This window comes from Lissotriton vulgaris, chromosome 11 (genome assembly GCF_964263255.1).
Source record: "Lissotriton vulgaris chromosome 11, aLisVul1.2, whole genome shotgun sequence".
NCBI classification, from domain to species: domain Eukaryota; kingdom Metazoa; phylum Chordata; class Amphibia; order Caudata; family Salamandridae; genus Lissotriton; species Lissotriton vulgaris.
The window spans coordinates 269410753-269426927 of record NC_141699.1 but is presented as its reverse complement, the minus strand read 5'-3'; the positions used below and the strand labels follow the sequence as shown (position 1 = coordinate 269426927).

Here is a 16175-nt window from a genome sequence, read left to right as displayed (position 1 = left end):
CAGCTCCAAGACCAAAGCTACCAAGCTAAGGAGAAAACAAGCAAAGGAAAGAGGAGAACTCAAGGCCACATACTTCACCCAGCTCAGATATCCAATTAACCTCCAGAGGAAGCTGAGCAATGTCAGTCATGAATGGAATAAACCCAAATTCTGCTCCATCTCCACCAAAAACCTGTTCACCTGTGGTCTAGTGCACCCTTGCTAGAGGGGTGAGTTACCTAAGCCACAGGCAGTGGGTTTTAGGCATGGCACACAGGGATGTGTGCCATTTCGACTCTTTACTTTTCTCTGCACCAAAACATGCAGCCTGCAATGGAAGTGGATGTGTGTTGAGGGGGCCTCCGACAGCCTCCTTTTTAAGGATGGCCCGGAGACCTTCAAAGCCAGAGGACGTCCTGCAGCTCCAGCAGACTGATGCGGAATTGGCCCGCTGTGGGATACCAGATTCCTCTGCTCTCCACCTGCCTCAGCTTGACCTACCTAGACAAGCAGCAATGCATCCCTGACCACCCTCAGCTCTGGGTGGGGAAGGAAGCCTGCTGCTTGATCAATTCTGCTACAGCATCCCCCATTGCAAATCAAATTGAGCCATCTCCATTGAGATTTGGACGGCATTTACAACATTACTTGTTGCTGGGCCCGTTGGCACTCCACATTCCATTGCAGAACATGAAGGTGTAACCTGAATTGGCGGATGAGGAGGATGCAGAAGGCTAAAATGTCAAGAAATCTCAGATCCGCTCTCACTGTGATGCAGAACCAAGCCTGAATCATCGAGATAATAGCCCAAATGTACTGAATATGTTGAAGCGGAGGGAAAGCCCTGAACTATACTGTAGCCAGGATCATCCTAATGAGTGGAAGCCTCTGTGAAGGAATGAGGTTGGGCTTAAGCTTTTCCATAGTGAACCTCAACGATGTCAAGAAGTTCGTTGTCATCAGGAGGTGGCCCACGACAAGCATGCCTTTTTCACCAGTCAGTTGTCGAGGTATGAGAATATGGTTATCCCCTATTTCCAAAGATGGCCTGCGACTACTGCCATCACTTTTGTTAACACCTGAAGTGTGCAGGCAAGGCCGAAGGGTACGCATGAAACTGAAAATGCGCCTGGTCTACCTTGAACTGCAGATAACACCTGTAGGACTGTTTCGACAGGTGTATTAAAATAAGCATCCTGCAAGTCGAAGGACAGCTTTCAGTAGCCTAGGGCCAGGGCAGACGGGATCTGGGCCCACATGGGCTTCCGCAAGAAGGCATTTAGCGGCTGAAAACAGGCCTGTACCTCTCATCCCTTTTTGTGATATGGAAATAGCAAGTGCAATACCCCTCTTCTCTTTCAGAGTACGGCCTCTCCCAATAAAACATTTGGAGAGCAACAGGAGCACTCCCTGTAACAGGATACACAGGTGTTCATTTGAAATTTGTTCTTGTGTGGAAGAAATAGTAGGCAGGAGGAGAGAAAAAGTAGGGAGAAGAGAAAAGGCAGGGCATGGCAAATTTGAACAATCTGTACGACCCATCTATCAGAAGCAATGGCTTGACAGCCTAAGATGAAATGCTGAATCCTGCCACCCACTGGTTGGGCTTTGTGCCACTAAGGTTAAACAAATGTGGCTTTAAGGTCTTTGTAGCGGGGGTATGAATTTAAAGACTGATGCCCCATCTGGCCTGCACGCTATTTGACAGATATATATCTGTAGTCTCCAAAGGACTATGGTATCTGTTGCATCACTGGCTGGGAAGGCTGTCTCAGTCTGTACCCAGCCATATGGAACAGCCACTAAATCTTCAGAACGGAGGCAGAAACTGTTTTTGATGAGTCAACTGACTCAAGAAGCATGCTATAACTCTGCTGTCTTTAAAGTGCTTCAACGCAAAGTCAGTCTTCTCTCCAAAAAGGTGGACCCATCAAAGGGCATATCCAGTAGGGAGGTCTGCACATCTTCGGGGAGCCCAATGGATTGCAATCCGTGTCTATCAACTACACACTGGTACAGACCTCTCTGGGCAGTCAGTCTGTAGTATCCAAGCCTGCATGGATAATATATTTTGCTGCCTCCTGTTCATAATGTATTGTCTGTGCCTAAGAGGTCCTAAGATCTTTTGGGACTGGCAAGATCTCACTAGCCATGTTCCAAAGGATACATGTATAGAGGTGCAGCAAACAAACAGCATTGACTGACTGCAGTGCTAGAATGGCAGATGAAAACATGTACTTGCGAAAAGCATCAATCCTCTAGGGTTTCCTATCCAGATGAGTGGTTTGCGATGAGTTTGCATTCACCTAAGAGGTCAAGGCCTGTATAATAAGGCTCTCTGAAGTAGGGTGCTTAATGAGAAAAGCTGGATGACAGGGCACTGGTCTGTGACATCTGGCTACCTTACTAGCCACATGTGGGCAAGATCAATGCTTCGACCAAATGGCTATCAAAATATCTGTGATTGCATTAATGAAAGGAAGAAACAAATTAAGGACTCAGAAGTGGCTGACCCTGGCTGCAGAATGTCTATCAGAACATTTGTTTTGGTCTCATGGAAGGTAGCTGTAATTCTAGTGCTTCAAGCACTCTCTTCCATTGGTGGCCCAAGTGTCAGATCAATCTCACTGCCATTTTGTAAATCAACTTATTACGCATTATCAGTACAATGGGGGGGGGGGGGAAGCAAGCCATCACCATTATTAACATCCTCGGGTACCTCCAGCTCTAGCCTATAAGGCAGAATCAAAAAGATAATGTACCCTTAGCTGGTAGTCGCAACTTGGCAGAGGCACTGGGTTAGAGTCAGGCTGCATTTTGTGATTCTGGTCAGGCTAGAGCAGATGATGTCTCAGGGTATACCACTGCCGTTAGCAACAGATCATAGCCCGGAGCTGGTGGGGTTGGCACCTGCATTGCAGGAACAAGTGCGGTTCTCAGGACCGGGTAGAAGTCTTTAATGGCATTGGTATGGGCCCTGAAACTGTCTCAAAGGGGACAGACGACACTGGAAAGGGACACCAGCAGTTACCGCCCCTAGAGTTTCATGGGGCCCAAATGCATACCAGGAAGAGCCAGACTCATGCTGAAGGCTTGCAGCATGATCTCCTCAAAAGCTTCAATCTGCTATAGGGTTGACGACTGCACAGGAAACGGGCGTGTTGGAATCAACCGAAGAATCAGTTTTGTGGCCGCAGATCTCAAGAGTGAGACAGAAATTGTGAAGCCCTAGTGACTTCTTTTGCATTCTTATGTTTACGTTTGGAATTACCGGAGAACGTGGAGTGTGAAGTTAAACAGTTACGGGAGCAGTCTCATAACCAGAAATAATTCAGAGCCCACAACTTGGAGCGTGAGTGGAACCTACGTGAAGACAGCACATTTTCTTGTGTTCAGCAGCAGACAACTTCGCCTCTCAAATTGCCTTCAAGTGCACCATCACATTACTCAGAATTATGGCCTGAGCTCAGCCATCGAAAGCATGACTTGGGCACGTCTGTGACCGTCAGACGTGCCCAAGTGTAACTCTTTCCCATTTGAACCAGTAGAAGATTCTTGTTGACGCCCATTTAGCCTCTCTCAGAATTTCCATGTAAGACTGAGGTAGATTTTGAATATCATATTGTCTCATGTCAGGAGACACAAGGATGTCAGGTTCTGGTGGAACTTTCTGACCCTCTAATCTGGTCAGGGAGGTTTGGTTTGCATAGCAACCTCATATGGTTTCATTGAAATTTGCAGCAGGTCTTGGTACCACTATTGTCTGCAGCCACTCGGAAACAATGGGGATCATTTTCATCTGACAATTCCAGAGTTTCAAGATGATTGTTGGTACTAATTAACTGGAAAGGCTTAATGTCTTTGAACACTTGATTAAAAGAGTACTGCCCACAGTACCTGGCTCTGAGTCTGGATGCAAAGTCTTGACATTATTTTGTTCTCAGATGTAGCAAAGATCTATTTTTGGGTAACCTCATTCTGCAAAGATTCCTTAAATGCAAGATTCTAGAATGCATTCATGGATTTCTTCAGACTCTCTTTAGGAAACCAAATTAGCAGTGCAATTGTTTATTCTGCTGAGCTGGCAGCATCAGGTTCGTGCCATGGTCCCCCCCCCCCCCCCTGCACCATTCTTCCTAATGGCTCCCAACTGCACTTCAGCCTGATGTACAGAAATAAATGGTCAGGATGAACAATGAGATGGAGAACCTAAAAGCAGTGGGTCTTAAAGAGAAAAAAATGGCTACATTTTTTTAGCCCCTGATAATAGTTGGGAGAATCTTGAAAATCTCGGTCTTAAAAGATCCCTGGCTTTACCGCCAAATTCCATGTCACAGACCTTAAGAGTAGAACTTAGCTTGTCATCCTGGAATTTGCTGACAAAGTGTAGGAAGCTGGTCATGTATATACTATACCAAACTGAGGTATAGTGTGCATAGAGTATAGTGGAACCCCAAACGTAGGCAGAGGTAAAAGTAGATAGCACCTAACTCTCTATTTGTGGTAGTGTGGGCGAGCAGTAATGCTTTATCAGGGGGTAGTTTTAAGCATTTGATGTAGAAGTTCAGGCAGCAAATGATGTCACACACTCAAAGACTGAACTCAGACCAATTTGTTTGTATCAAAAATATTATTTAGTTATTTATTTCTAGAACCAAGCCAGGCCTGGTTCAGGTAAGTGAAATAATACTTTGCAAAATCTTATGCAGTAATTTACAGTTGAATGCAGATTCAAATGCAGTTGGTTGAATTACAGTTCAGTCAACAGTTCGAAATTTCTTTTTAGTTACTTTACAGATTACTGTGCACGTTACTTTTTAGATTACTTTTTGAGTTACTTTTGCTAATCAGTGGTATATGCCTAGATATCACACTGAGACATTTCTTAGCCAAAAGGTAAGTAATTAACTTTTTGTACATTTGCAGTTTTTCAATGTTTCATACAAACCAACTCCACACTTACAACAATTTCCAAGAAAAGTAGTCAATGCAATGCTATGGGAGGAAATGAAGTTAAGGGTTTGCAGGTAAGTACTTATCTGTGGGAATTGGTATTCTGGGGTTAGAATCAGGGTTCCCCCAGGGTCAAGGAGGCTCTCTTGAAACACCCTCAGCAGCACTAGGGCAGCTGGATGCAGAGTGCTGAGGCCCAATGTTATCCAATTGGGGATAGGGGGCCTCCGGTTGGTGACTGCTATGAGGAGGCCACAAGGTTGTGGGAGAAAAGCTCCTGGTGTTAGGCTCAGGGCAAAGGGGGATCTGAGTAAGCACACAAGGTGCACCCACAGAGGCGCCGGGGCGCCTGGGTGTAAGGTGCTGTTTTGGAGTCGGTGCCGTCTTGTTTTTAATGAGAGTTGCCTGTTTTGGATTTTGGCTGCAGGCTTGGTCCAGGAAAGCTTCTGGGAGGAACGAACAGCTGGGCAGGTAAGCTGGAGGGCTAGGGGACATAGATGCACCTCGTCTCCAAAGCGCAGGGCGGCTGGATGCAGGGGTGTCTTTTGAGGTTGTATTTCACCTTACCTGGCCACTCGTGGTTGGGGGGTCTCCATGCAGAGGCTGCAGACAACGTCGGAGAGTCTTTGAGCCTTGGGGGACCTTGTTGGGACTGGTAGGCCACTGGGATTAGGGCCGTAGGCGATGGGTGAAGTGGTGGTTCTATGCGTCGGATTTCTTTGTCCTCAGCAGGATCAGAGTCTACTATGGGAGTTTCCTTTAAACAGAGCTACTGTTCACAGGAGATCCGGTCTTTGTTGAAGGCAGTCAGTCCTCCCAGGGGATCTGGAGGTTGCTGGCAGCAGGACAAGGTGACCTTTGGCGCAGGATCCCTGGAAACTGCAGAGGGGCCAGTAGGGCTGGGGCCAAGTCAGTTCTTCTCTACAGTTTCCTCTGCTGGGCATCAACTTCCGTCCTTCTCTTTCGTAGGTTGCGGGACTATGTCTTCTTGGTTCAGGGCTGCCCCCAAATATTGTATTTAGGGGACGATTTAGGGGTCTTGAGGTCAGTAGCCAATGGGCTACTGACCTTACGATGACTACACTCTTGGTGTGCACACCCCGCGTGGGGGAGTGGGCACAACCCCTAATCCTGATTGGAGAGTGCCTGCCATCTGCAAGATGGCGGGCACTGAAGAGTGGGTTTCACCTCGCCTCCTCCACCTGAGGGTTGAGGTTGGCAGAGGTGAGCACACCTTCTAGGCTGAACTCATTTTTCCCACCTGTCTTCCTGCCAAAAAGGAGGGGAGACAGGAAGAGGGCCTACTCCTGATAGCAGGAGAGGCTGGGGGTCGCGTTACAAAGACTGCAAGGCCTTTGAAACTCCCCTGCCATAGAGGGCTCTTCCTGGCCTGGGGAAGATGTGACCACCTCTGCCCAGGAAAGGCTTCGTTTCTGGGCTCAGGAAGCGAAGGCTTCCACTCCATTAGTCCAAAAACTTGTCTTGTGGTGGCAGGCTGGTGTGTACCAGCCAGGGAACCCACCAGAGGCTGGTTCTTTTTCAGGGGGCATTTCTAAAATGCCCTCTGGGTGCATTTGTCATTAAATCCCACACTGGCATCGGTGTGGGTTTAATGTGCTGAGAAGTTGGATACCAAATTTCCCAGTTTTTAGAAAAGCCATTATGGTGCTGTGGAGTTCTTAACTCCCAGCACCATATACTCTTAATGGCATTACTGCCCTTACAATGTCTAAGAATTGGTCTGGACACTGTAGGGGTTCAGGGCTCATGCACCAGTACCCTCAACACTGGTGTATTGTACCCAGCAAGAGGGGTGGCTGACCTATACTAGGGCAGTGGATTGAAGGCATGGCACACAGTTATGTGTGAATGAACCACAGAAACTTGTGTTATGGGGTGCACTATCCACTAGCTCACTCTTACGTGATGCGTTGTTCTCTAATTTTCATGTATATTTTCGATCCAAACGTATCAAAAGATTTTTCAAATTGATTATTCACCAAAAATTAAACACGTGATTGTTATTCATAACATTGCATAATCATTGTAATCAGACCAAAAGCTAAACAGAAACCAAAATGCCATAAGACGATGTTTGAGTTTTCCTTCTTCAAAAATCCTTTCATTCTTCTTTTTCCATCATCAAATGTGTCTGTTTGAAATCTTCAAACAACTCTTCACAAATCAACACATGAAGACATGTCCCAATGCATTTCGGTATGCACCTTCGTCAGGGGAATGTTCTACAAATAACATAAAATTCTATCACATATAAGGCACATTCATAAGTTTTTTACAATTTCTGATCAAAAAAATGCATTATGAGTTATTAAATCCGTTTTAACAGAAAACAGAAAATTACTAGCTAGGTTGTCACATATTGTGTAATATCAATTATCATGCTCATAAAAGTTCACCAGTGACCTTAGAAACCAAAAAGAAAAAATGAATCAGGGAACGTCAAAGAATAAACTGCACCATGTGATCTCAGTGTCCAAAGCAATGTACACCAAATCAAACCGTGTCTTTATCCAAGTGTTCAAAACATGCCTCCGATTTATTGACACTCCTACCTTCACTAACAATCGAGCAGGTGAGCATGTTGCATCAAAAAATATAATCCATGCCTTTGTTCTGCAAAAAGTGATATTGTCCGTAAATATCTAAGTTGTTATATCTTTACTAAGTTAATCGTATGTCCGTAACACCAATACTCACTCACTTGTCTGTATGATGCTGTTCAGATTTTCGTAACTCTAATTAGGTTTGGTCTCTTTCCTTTATCTGAAATATAGTAATAATATCGCTGTGTAAAGCTTGCAACCCGTTGCTAATGGAACTAGAAAACTATGTACTCTACCGCTCTACTATGCCCAGTTCTTACCTATATTTTCATGCCTCCGTCCGCAACGTTTGCCCCTCGCTCTCTCGGTGATTCTGAATGATCTCAAAGTGCCGGTATTTGGCGTCTGACGTCACCCTCGATGCGAACATAGAAAATGGACTAAAAATCTGCCTGCTCTATCCAAAATGGCGTTTGTTTACACTTGCTTTGTTCTGAACAAGCCAGAATCAAAGTTTCACTATCTCACTACTTTGGTGCTCACCCTAATACTAATGAATACTAAACTACAAATAAAAATAAATATAAAAATGAGCAATTGCCTGTGTGTGAAATAAAATAATAACATTTGTATGAAATATTCAAACAATCATAAGGAGAACCCTATGATGAATGTTTGTGAGATTTTATGAGCATGAAGTCTGGTAGCACATAAATGTGATTTTAGTACAAAAGATAACAGGCATTGTTACAACACAATTATGTCATATTTTACAGGAAGCAAATCATCTCTATCTTGTCATTGAGTCCATAGGGAATCAGCGTCCTAAGGGACTTTATCCAGTATGTTTTTCTTTGTGCCAACAATCTCACTATATCAACATGTGGTTTCTCCACCAATCTCTCTAACACAGTAAATCTCAGTTGAGGTATTGTGTGACCATTTTCATGCCAATGTGCAGCCAAACAAGATTTCATGTTCATGGTACGTATCATGCTTTTATGCTCGGTCATCCGCACCTTCACCTTCCTTGCGGTACGCCCAACAAAAACAAGTCCACATGGACATTTAATTGCATCCATTGGCATGAATATGGTCACACAATACCTCAACTGAGATTTACTGTGTTAGAGAGATTGGTGGAGAAACCACATGTTGATATAGTGAGATTCCTTATGGACTCAATGACAAGATAGAGATGATTTGCTTCCTGTAAAATATGACATAAGTGTGTTGTAACAATGCCTGTTATCTTTTGTACTAAAATCACATTTATGTGCTACCAGACTTCATGCTCATAAAATCTCACAAACATTCATCATAGGGTTCCCCTTATGATTGTTTGAATATTTCATACAAATGTTATTATTTTATTTCACACACAGGCAATTGCTCGTTTTTATTTATTTTTATTTGTAGTTAAGTATTCATTAGTATTAGGGTGAGCACCAAAGTAGTGAGATAGTGAAACTTTGATTCGGGCTTGTTCAGAACAAAGCGAGTGTAAACAAACGCCATTTTGGATAGAGCAGGCAGGTTTTTAGTCCATTTTCTATGTTCGCATCGAGGGTGACATCAGACGCCAAATACTGGCACTTTGAGATCGTTCAGAATCACCGAGAGAGCGAGGGGCAAACGTTGCGGACGAAGGCATGAAAATATAGGTAAGAACTGGGCATAGTAGAGCGGTAGAGTACATAGTTTTCTAGTTCCAGTAGCAACGGGTTGCAAGCTTTACACGGTGATATTATTACTATATTTCAGATAAAGGAAAGAGACCAAACCTAATTAGAGTTACAAAAATTTGAACAGCATCATACAGACAAGTGAGTGAGTATTGGTGTTACGGACATACGATTAACTTAGTAAAGATATAACAACTTAGATATTTACGGACTATATCACTTTTTGCAGAACAAAGGCATGGATTATATTTTTTGATGCAACACGCCCACCTGCTCGATTGTTGTTAGTGAAGTTAGGAGTGTCAATAAATCGGAGGCAGGTTTTGAATACTTGGATAAAGACACAGTTTGATTTGGTGTACATTGCTTTGGACACTGAGATCACATGGTGCAGTTTATTCTTTGACGTTCCCCGATTCATTTATTCTTTTTGGTTTCTAAGGTCACTGGTGAACTTTTATGAGCATGATAATTGATATTACACGATATGTGACAACCTAGCTGGTAATTTTCTGGTTTCTGTTAAAACGGATTTAATAACTCATAATGCATTTTTTTTTATCAGAAATTGTAAAAAACTTATGAATCTGCCTTATATGTGATAGAATTTTATGTTATTTGTAGAACATTCCCCTGACGAAGGTGCATACCGAAATGCATTGAGATATGTCTTCATGTGTTGATTTGTGAAGAGTTGTTTGAAGATTTCAAACAGACACATTTGATGATGGAAAAAGAAGAATAAAAGCGTTTTTTAAGAAGGAAAACTCAAACATCGTCTTATGGCATTTTGGTTTCTGTTTAGCTTTTGGTCTGATTACAATGATTATGCAATGTTATGAATAACAATCACGTGTTTAATTTTTGGTGAATAATCAATTTGAAAAATCTTTTGATACGTTTGGATCGAAAATATACATGAAAATTAGAAAACAACGCATCACGTAAGAGTGAGCTAGTGGATGGTGCACCCCATAACACAGGTTTCTGTGGTTCATTCATTTATACTAACTTGACTGGGGCTAGTCAAGATCTGGGCCTGCACCGGATATAATTGCAAAACATTAAGTTTAAAGTGATAAAAAAAGGAGTTCAAATTATTACCATTGTGTATACTTAGATTACACAGGTATGTGTGCCATGTAGACTCTTCACTTTGTTCTGCACTAAAAAACCTAGGTGGGTCCCGTGTTCTCTTTAAAAATATTTGTCCCAATAGATCCGGCCGCGGAGATGTCCTGCCGCTTGCCTAGCGGTTCTTTGGTGCTTGCAAGTGTGAGCGCCTGTTTATGTGGAAGGTGCCTGCCCTCCGGATTAGACTGGTGAGCGGCGCAGTCTTCTCCTTATTTCCACCGCCCACTTGGATTTTGATAATTAATTCATCTATTGGGACAAATATTTTTAAAGAGAACACGGGACCCACCTGGGTTTTTTATGGAGCACGAGTCTTAGAAGCACTGGGACTATCAGTACCATAATGCTTTGCTTTCTGACGCCTACTTGGGCAGGACTTGGAATGCCAATAAATATGGAGTCTCCAATTAAACACTGTGTTCCCTGTAATTCTTTGAGCCAGTGATCAAGAGCGGCATTACGCTCGAAACACGTTTGGCAGAATGTACTGAGGAGGACAAGGAGAAACTCTGGCGGTTGCTGCCGGAGGTGGTGTGCAGCAACCCTTCCTCATGTGACATCTCTGAGAGGGCAACCGTGATGTGTGATACAAAAGCGGCTCATCCGGCCGCAAATCTTTCCCGCCGCTTGCCTAGCGGTTCTTTGGTGCTTGCAAGCGTGTGCACCTGTTTGAGTGGAAGGGGCCTGACCTCCGGTTTAGACTGGTGAGCGGCGCAGTCTTCTCCTTATTTCCAACGCCCACTTGGATTTTCATAATTAATTCATCTATTGGGACAAATATTTTTAAAGAGAACACAGGACCCACCTGGGTTTTTTATGGAGCACGAGTCTTAGAAGCACTGGGAATATCAGTACCATAATGCTCTGCTTTCGGACGCCTACTTGGGCGGGACTTGGAATGCCAATAAATATGGTGGAGTGTCCAATTAAACACCATGTTCCCTGTAATTCTTTGAGCCAGTGATCAAGTGCGGCATTACGCTCGAAACGCGTTTGGTAGAATGTACTGAGTAGGACAAGGAGAAACTCTGGCGGTTGCTGCCGGAGGTGGTTTGCAGCAACCCTTCCTCATGTGACATTTCTGTGAGGGCAACCTTGTTTTTCCAAACAGTAAAACCAAAACAAAACTCAACTGCAGTCGCACAGTACCACCTCTGTGGGAAACAATATATCATAATTTCCCTCACTGTATCCTTTGTTGCTTAACTAGACATAATTAAAAAACAGTTTGAACAATACAATACAATACGATTCCCCCTTCCCTCCATCTCCATAGCGCTATATCAGTTTGCCATTGATCTAGACAAGGATGTCCACTCAGGACTGGACTGATCTGCATCCATTTTTACATCAAAGAGTAGAATTTCAGACTGATAGGATGGAGTGAGTGGTTGGAGCAACTGCACAGCGATATGATGCCGAGAATTTACATGGTAGAGTAAGCATCAGTAAAAAGGTGGTTTTGCACACAGCAAGTGGTTAAAAGTGAAAGAATGTGGAGTATAGGAAAAGAGTGAATGAAGCATGGAAGTCTAATCTCACCCTTTCCTAGCGTTAAAGGCCATTCTCCGAGCTTCAGCTTTTTCCCGCAACATTGCTGGGTCCTGCACAAAGTTGTCAGGCTGTAGAAGAGAAATTATAACTTGTATTTATTTAAATCTGAAGAGATGTAACACCAATCTGAAATAAAGCAACATTTATTTATACAAGGATTTTTGTACTCATGAACAAATGCTCTCAAGATACAAGACCGCCTCCATTGGGTATAGCTGAAAAAAGCCATTTTGTTTAATTTTGTTCTAATTTTCTATTTATTTGTAAGCTTCCTTATTCACTTCGTCTAACTCGATACGCATCTTTACATCCTATCACCTTCAATAACAGTTCTAGCAACTACTCTCTCAAATAAGTCAAATTTCAGTCTCCAAAAAGCCAGATGTATGGAAAACCAGATAACTAAATCAACACTACCCCTCATAATACCCATAAATCACAGAGGACATGCTAGATAGAAGTAAAACTTGTCCGAGACATGCCTATTTTTCTCCCTTTAGTATCACGAACAAGGAGAGATAGAGCACGGATAATTTTCCACCTACATTTTGATTCTATTTAGTATGCCTACACACTCTTAAAAGGGACAGAAAGGGTTGTAGTTCTTTAGCTAGCAATTACTACAAAAAGACTGTTGGTTAACACATAGGTGGTACTATTTTGTGTATTTAACTTTTTGCTGCAACATGTTCCTGGTGTACAGGCCTCTTTGTGTTGACGTGTTCATGTTTGTTACTACTTCCTGTTGGTTACTGCTGTGGATGTAACTCGCCTGATATCTATTTTTGAAATCCGTAGTTCTTTGTCACCAGACACAAAGGTATGCATACCTTTGCCATCTCCTCTTCAGGTTCGTCATCTTCCTCATCATCATCACCTTGTCTACCATCTTGCTCCAGCTGCCCTCGAGTCCTCAGTACTTGTGGGATGGTGAAGGGCCTGTGGTACAGATATGGATATTATTTAGAACACACTGGAGGGAGTTGATCTTTACTGAACAAGAATATACAGTCTCTTTGAGTTTAAAGAAACGCGAGAGAAGAATGAAAATGTCTGATGGGCGATACAAGCACAAACAAAGATGTGTAGAAAAGGGATAATCGAGGGATCATTACACACAGGAGAGCTAAAGGATGTATAAGCATATAGAGAGACATTTACTGAAAAGAACATGACCGGAAATCAAACAATACCAAATTCTGAATAACAAGGTTTCATCATGCGTGCCTCACTCAGGTTGTATAGCTCAGTTAAAAGGATTATGTTAAAAGGATTAGGTTACTTACCCAGTAAGCATCTGATCTTGGCATGTAGAGTTGTAGATACACATGCTTTGCATACTCTTGCCATTTAGTGTTGGGTCCGAATGTTTGCAAGTTGTTTTTCTTCGCAGAAGTCTTTGCTAGTCCTGAGGTTGGGTGACTCCTCCTTTCGGTGATAGTGCGCATGGGCATCAACTCCATTGTTAGATTGTTTTCCCGCAAGAGGGTGAGAATGAAGTTAGTAAGTGTAGTACAGAGATGTCCATGCGTATGAATATATATATAGAAAGAACTGCAACAACTACAGGAGCCCGGGGATGCGGGTGGGTGCATGTGAATCTACAGCTCTACATGCCAAGAAAAGATGCTTACTGGGTAAGTAACATAATTTGTTTGTGGCATGTGTACTGTAGATACACATGCTTTGCATAGACTACAAAGCAGTATACTCCCAAAGCGGTGGCTAACCTGTACATGTTGCAGTTGTTTGAAACAGTGTTTTAAGTACTGCTTGACCTACATTTGCTTGCTGGCGTGCTAACACATCAACACAATAAATAGTGTTTGGTAAATGTGTGTGTTATAGGCCATGTACCTGCCTTACATTTGCCAGCTAGAGGAATGTTACCTAAAGAGGCCATAGTAGCCACTATTTTGCAAGTGGAATGCTCTCTAGGGGGTAAGGCTAAAGTTATTTTTGCTTTTGCATAGCATGTTTGAATGCATTTAACAATCCATCTTGAAATGCCAGATGGTATTGACTTTGTGAGGTGGAGCAAATGCAAAAAACAGTTATTTTGTTTTGCGAAAATCTTTGGTTCTATCAATGTAGTATAATAAAGCTCTTTTGACATCAAGCGTGTGAAGCGCACATTCTGCTACAGAATCAGGTTTAGGAAAAAACACAGGTAACTCAACAGATTGGTTTATATGAAAAGCAGAAATAACTTTGGGAAGGAATTTAGGGTTGGTGCGAAGAACTACACTGTCTTTATAGAGCTGAAAGAAGGGTTCTTCCAAGGTTAATGCCTGTAGCTCACCAACTCTCCTTAATGAAGTGATTGCAATGAGGAAAGCAACTTTCCATGAAAGTAACTGCAAAGGACAATTGTGCAATTGTTCAAAAGGTGGACCCATAAGCCTTGTAAGGACACTAAGATTCCATACTGGCACTGGGGGCATTCTTGGTGGTATTACCCTTTTTAAGCTTTCCATAAAGGCTTTGATCACTGGAATTTTAAATAGTGATAAACAGTGCCTGTTCAGTAAATACGCAGCTACCGCTGCAAGGTGCAAACGAATATATGTATAAGCCAGTCCAGTTTGCTGTAAGAGTAACAGGTAACAGATAATATTTTGTATAGAAGCATCTAGAGGATTGATTTGGTTGTTACTACAGTGGACAACAACTCTTTTCCACTTTGCTGCATAAAAAGCTCTGGTAGTAGGCTTTCTTGCCTCTTTTAGAATAGTCATACAGTCTGGTGGTAGATTTAAATAACCAAACTCTATGACTTCAGGATCCAGATCGCCAAGTTTAGTTCTTTGGGATTTGGATGTCTGATTTCTCCATGGTTCTGCATGAGGAGCCTTGAAGTAAGATGCAGCGTTTGATGTGTAACTACTGAGAGCTCCAACAGGGTGGTGTACCATGGTTGACGGGTCCATGTGGGAGTTACTAGAATCAGTGTGAGGAATGTTTGCCTGAGCTTTTGAACTAGATACGGAATGATTAGGAGAGGCAGAAAAGTATAGGCAAATATCCCTGACCAGTTCATCATGTGAGCTTAAAAAGCTTTGAGTGCTAGAAAGACTGCTAGAAGCTCTAGATAGTTGATAGGAAGGCTTTTGTGCTCGTTGCTCCATAGACCTTGTATTGTGTAATCTTGGAGATGGGCACCCCAACCTGTCAGAGACGCTTCTGCTGTGACCACGATCTGTGGAATAGGGTTGATGAAAGGCCGTGCTTTTGATACATTTTGTGGGTTCCACCACTGCAGAGACCGATGTGTGCGGCCATCTACCAGCACTAAATTGGTTCATTAACCCTGCGACTGATTCCACTGACGTGCTAAGCACTCTTGTAGGGGACGCATGAGGAGTTTTGCAAGGGGAAAAATTGCAATGCAAGACGTCATCATTCCCAGCAGTTGCATGAACTTGTAATGTTTGATTGGATGGAAACTGTAATATCATAGACTGAATGTTGTGAATTCTGTCTACATTGGGAGAGGCTAGAACTTTGATAGTGTGTAGAGTGGCCCCTAGGTAAGATTGCATCTATGCAGGTGAGATTTATGTGCATTTACCATGAAGCCCAGCTGATGAAGTAGGTCTATTGTGGTCTAAGTGTACTGTAGACAGTTTAGGTAAGTGCTGGCTTTGATTAACCAGTCGTCTAGGTAGGGGAAGTCGTGAATATGTTGTCTTCTAAGATGAGCTGCAACTTTTGCCAGGCATTTGATAAATACTCTGGGAGCAGTAGTCACTCCAGACGGGAGTACTTTGAATTGGTAATGTTTGCCTGCTATCACAAATATGAGGTATTTGAGTTGAGCTGGATGAATTGGAACATGAAAATATGAGTCCTTTAAGTTGAGAGTAGACATAAAATCTCCCTTCTGTAAAAGAGGAAGTACTTGTTGATGGGTTACCATGTGAAAGTGTTCTGATAGTATGTATTGGTTTAACTCCTTGAGATCCAGAATGGGTCTTAAGGAGCTGTCCTTTTTGGGAATCAGAAAATAAAGGGTAAACCCTAGAACCTTGGTACTCTAATGGATCTGGTTCTATGGCTCCTTTTAATAAGAGAGATTGCACTTCCTGTTTGAGCAACAGCAAGTGGTCTGGAGACAATTTGTGAGAGCGAGGCGGAATGTTTGGACGATTGGTGGTAAGCTCCAGGCAATAACCATGATGGATAATTCCGATCACCCATTTATGGGTTGGTATAAATTGCCAAATGGGGAGAAACAGTTGACAAGAGTGGTATGGTCAGTGGGAAGTGTGGGGAAGTCAGTGCTTAATAGAGGAAGGTGAGTTAC

At 42.9% G+C, this 16175-nt stretch overlaps 1 protein-coding gene across 1 annotated transcript in view; it reads right to left on the bottom strand.

The window, feature by feature from the left end:
• Positions 1-16175, bottom strand: part of ASCC2 (activating signal cointegrator 1 complex subunit 2) — a 364116-nt gene that overhangs the window by 35029 nt on the left and 312912 nt on the right. The window contains exons 17-18 of the mRNA XM_086943223.1: positions 12700-12808; positions 11858-11937 (exon numbers count right to left, since the gene is read on the bottom strand). Coding sequence (XP_086799349.1) covers positions 11858-11937; positions 12700-12808 — 189 coding nt within the window. The remainder of the gene's footprint in view (positions 1-11857; positions 11938-12699; positions 12809-16175) is intronic.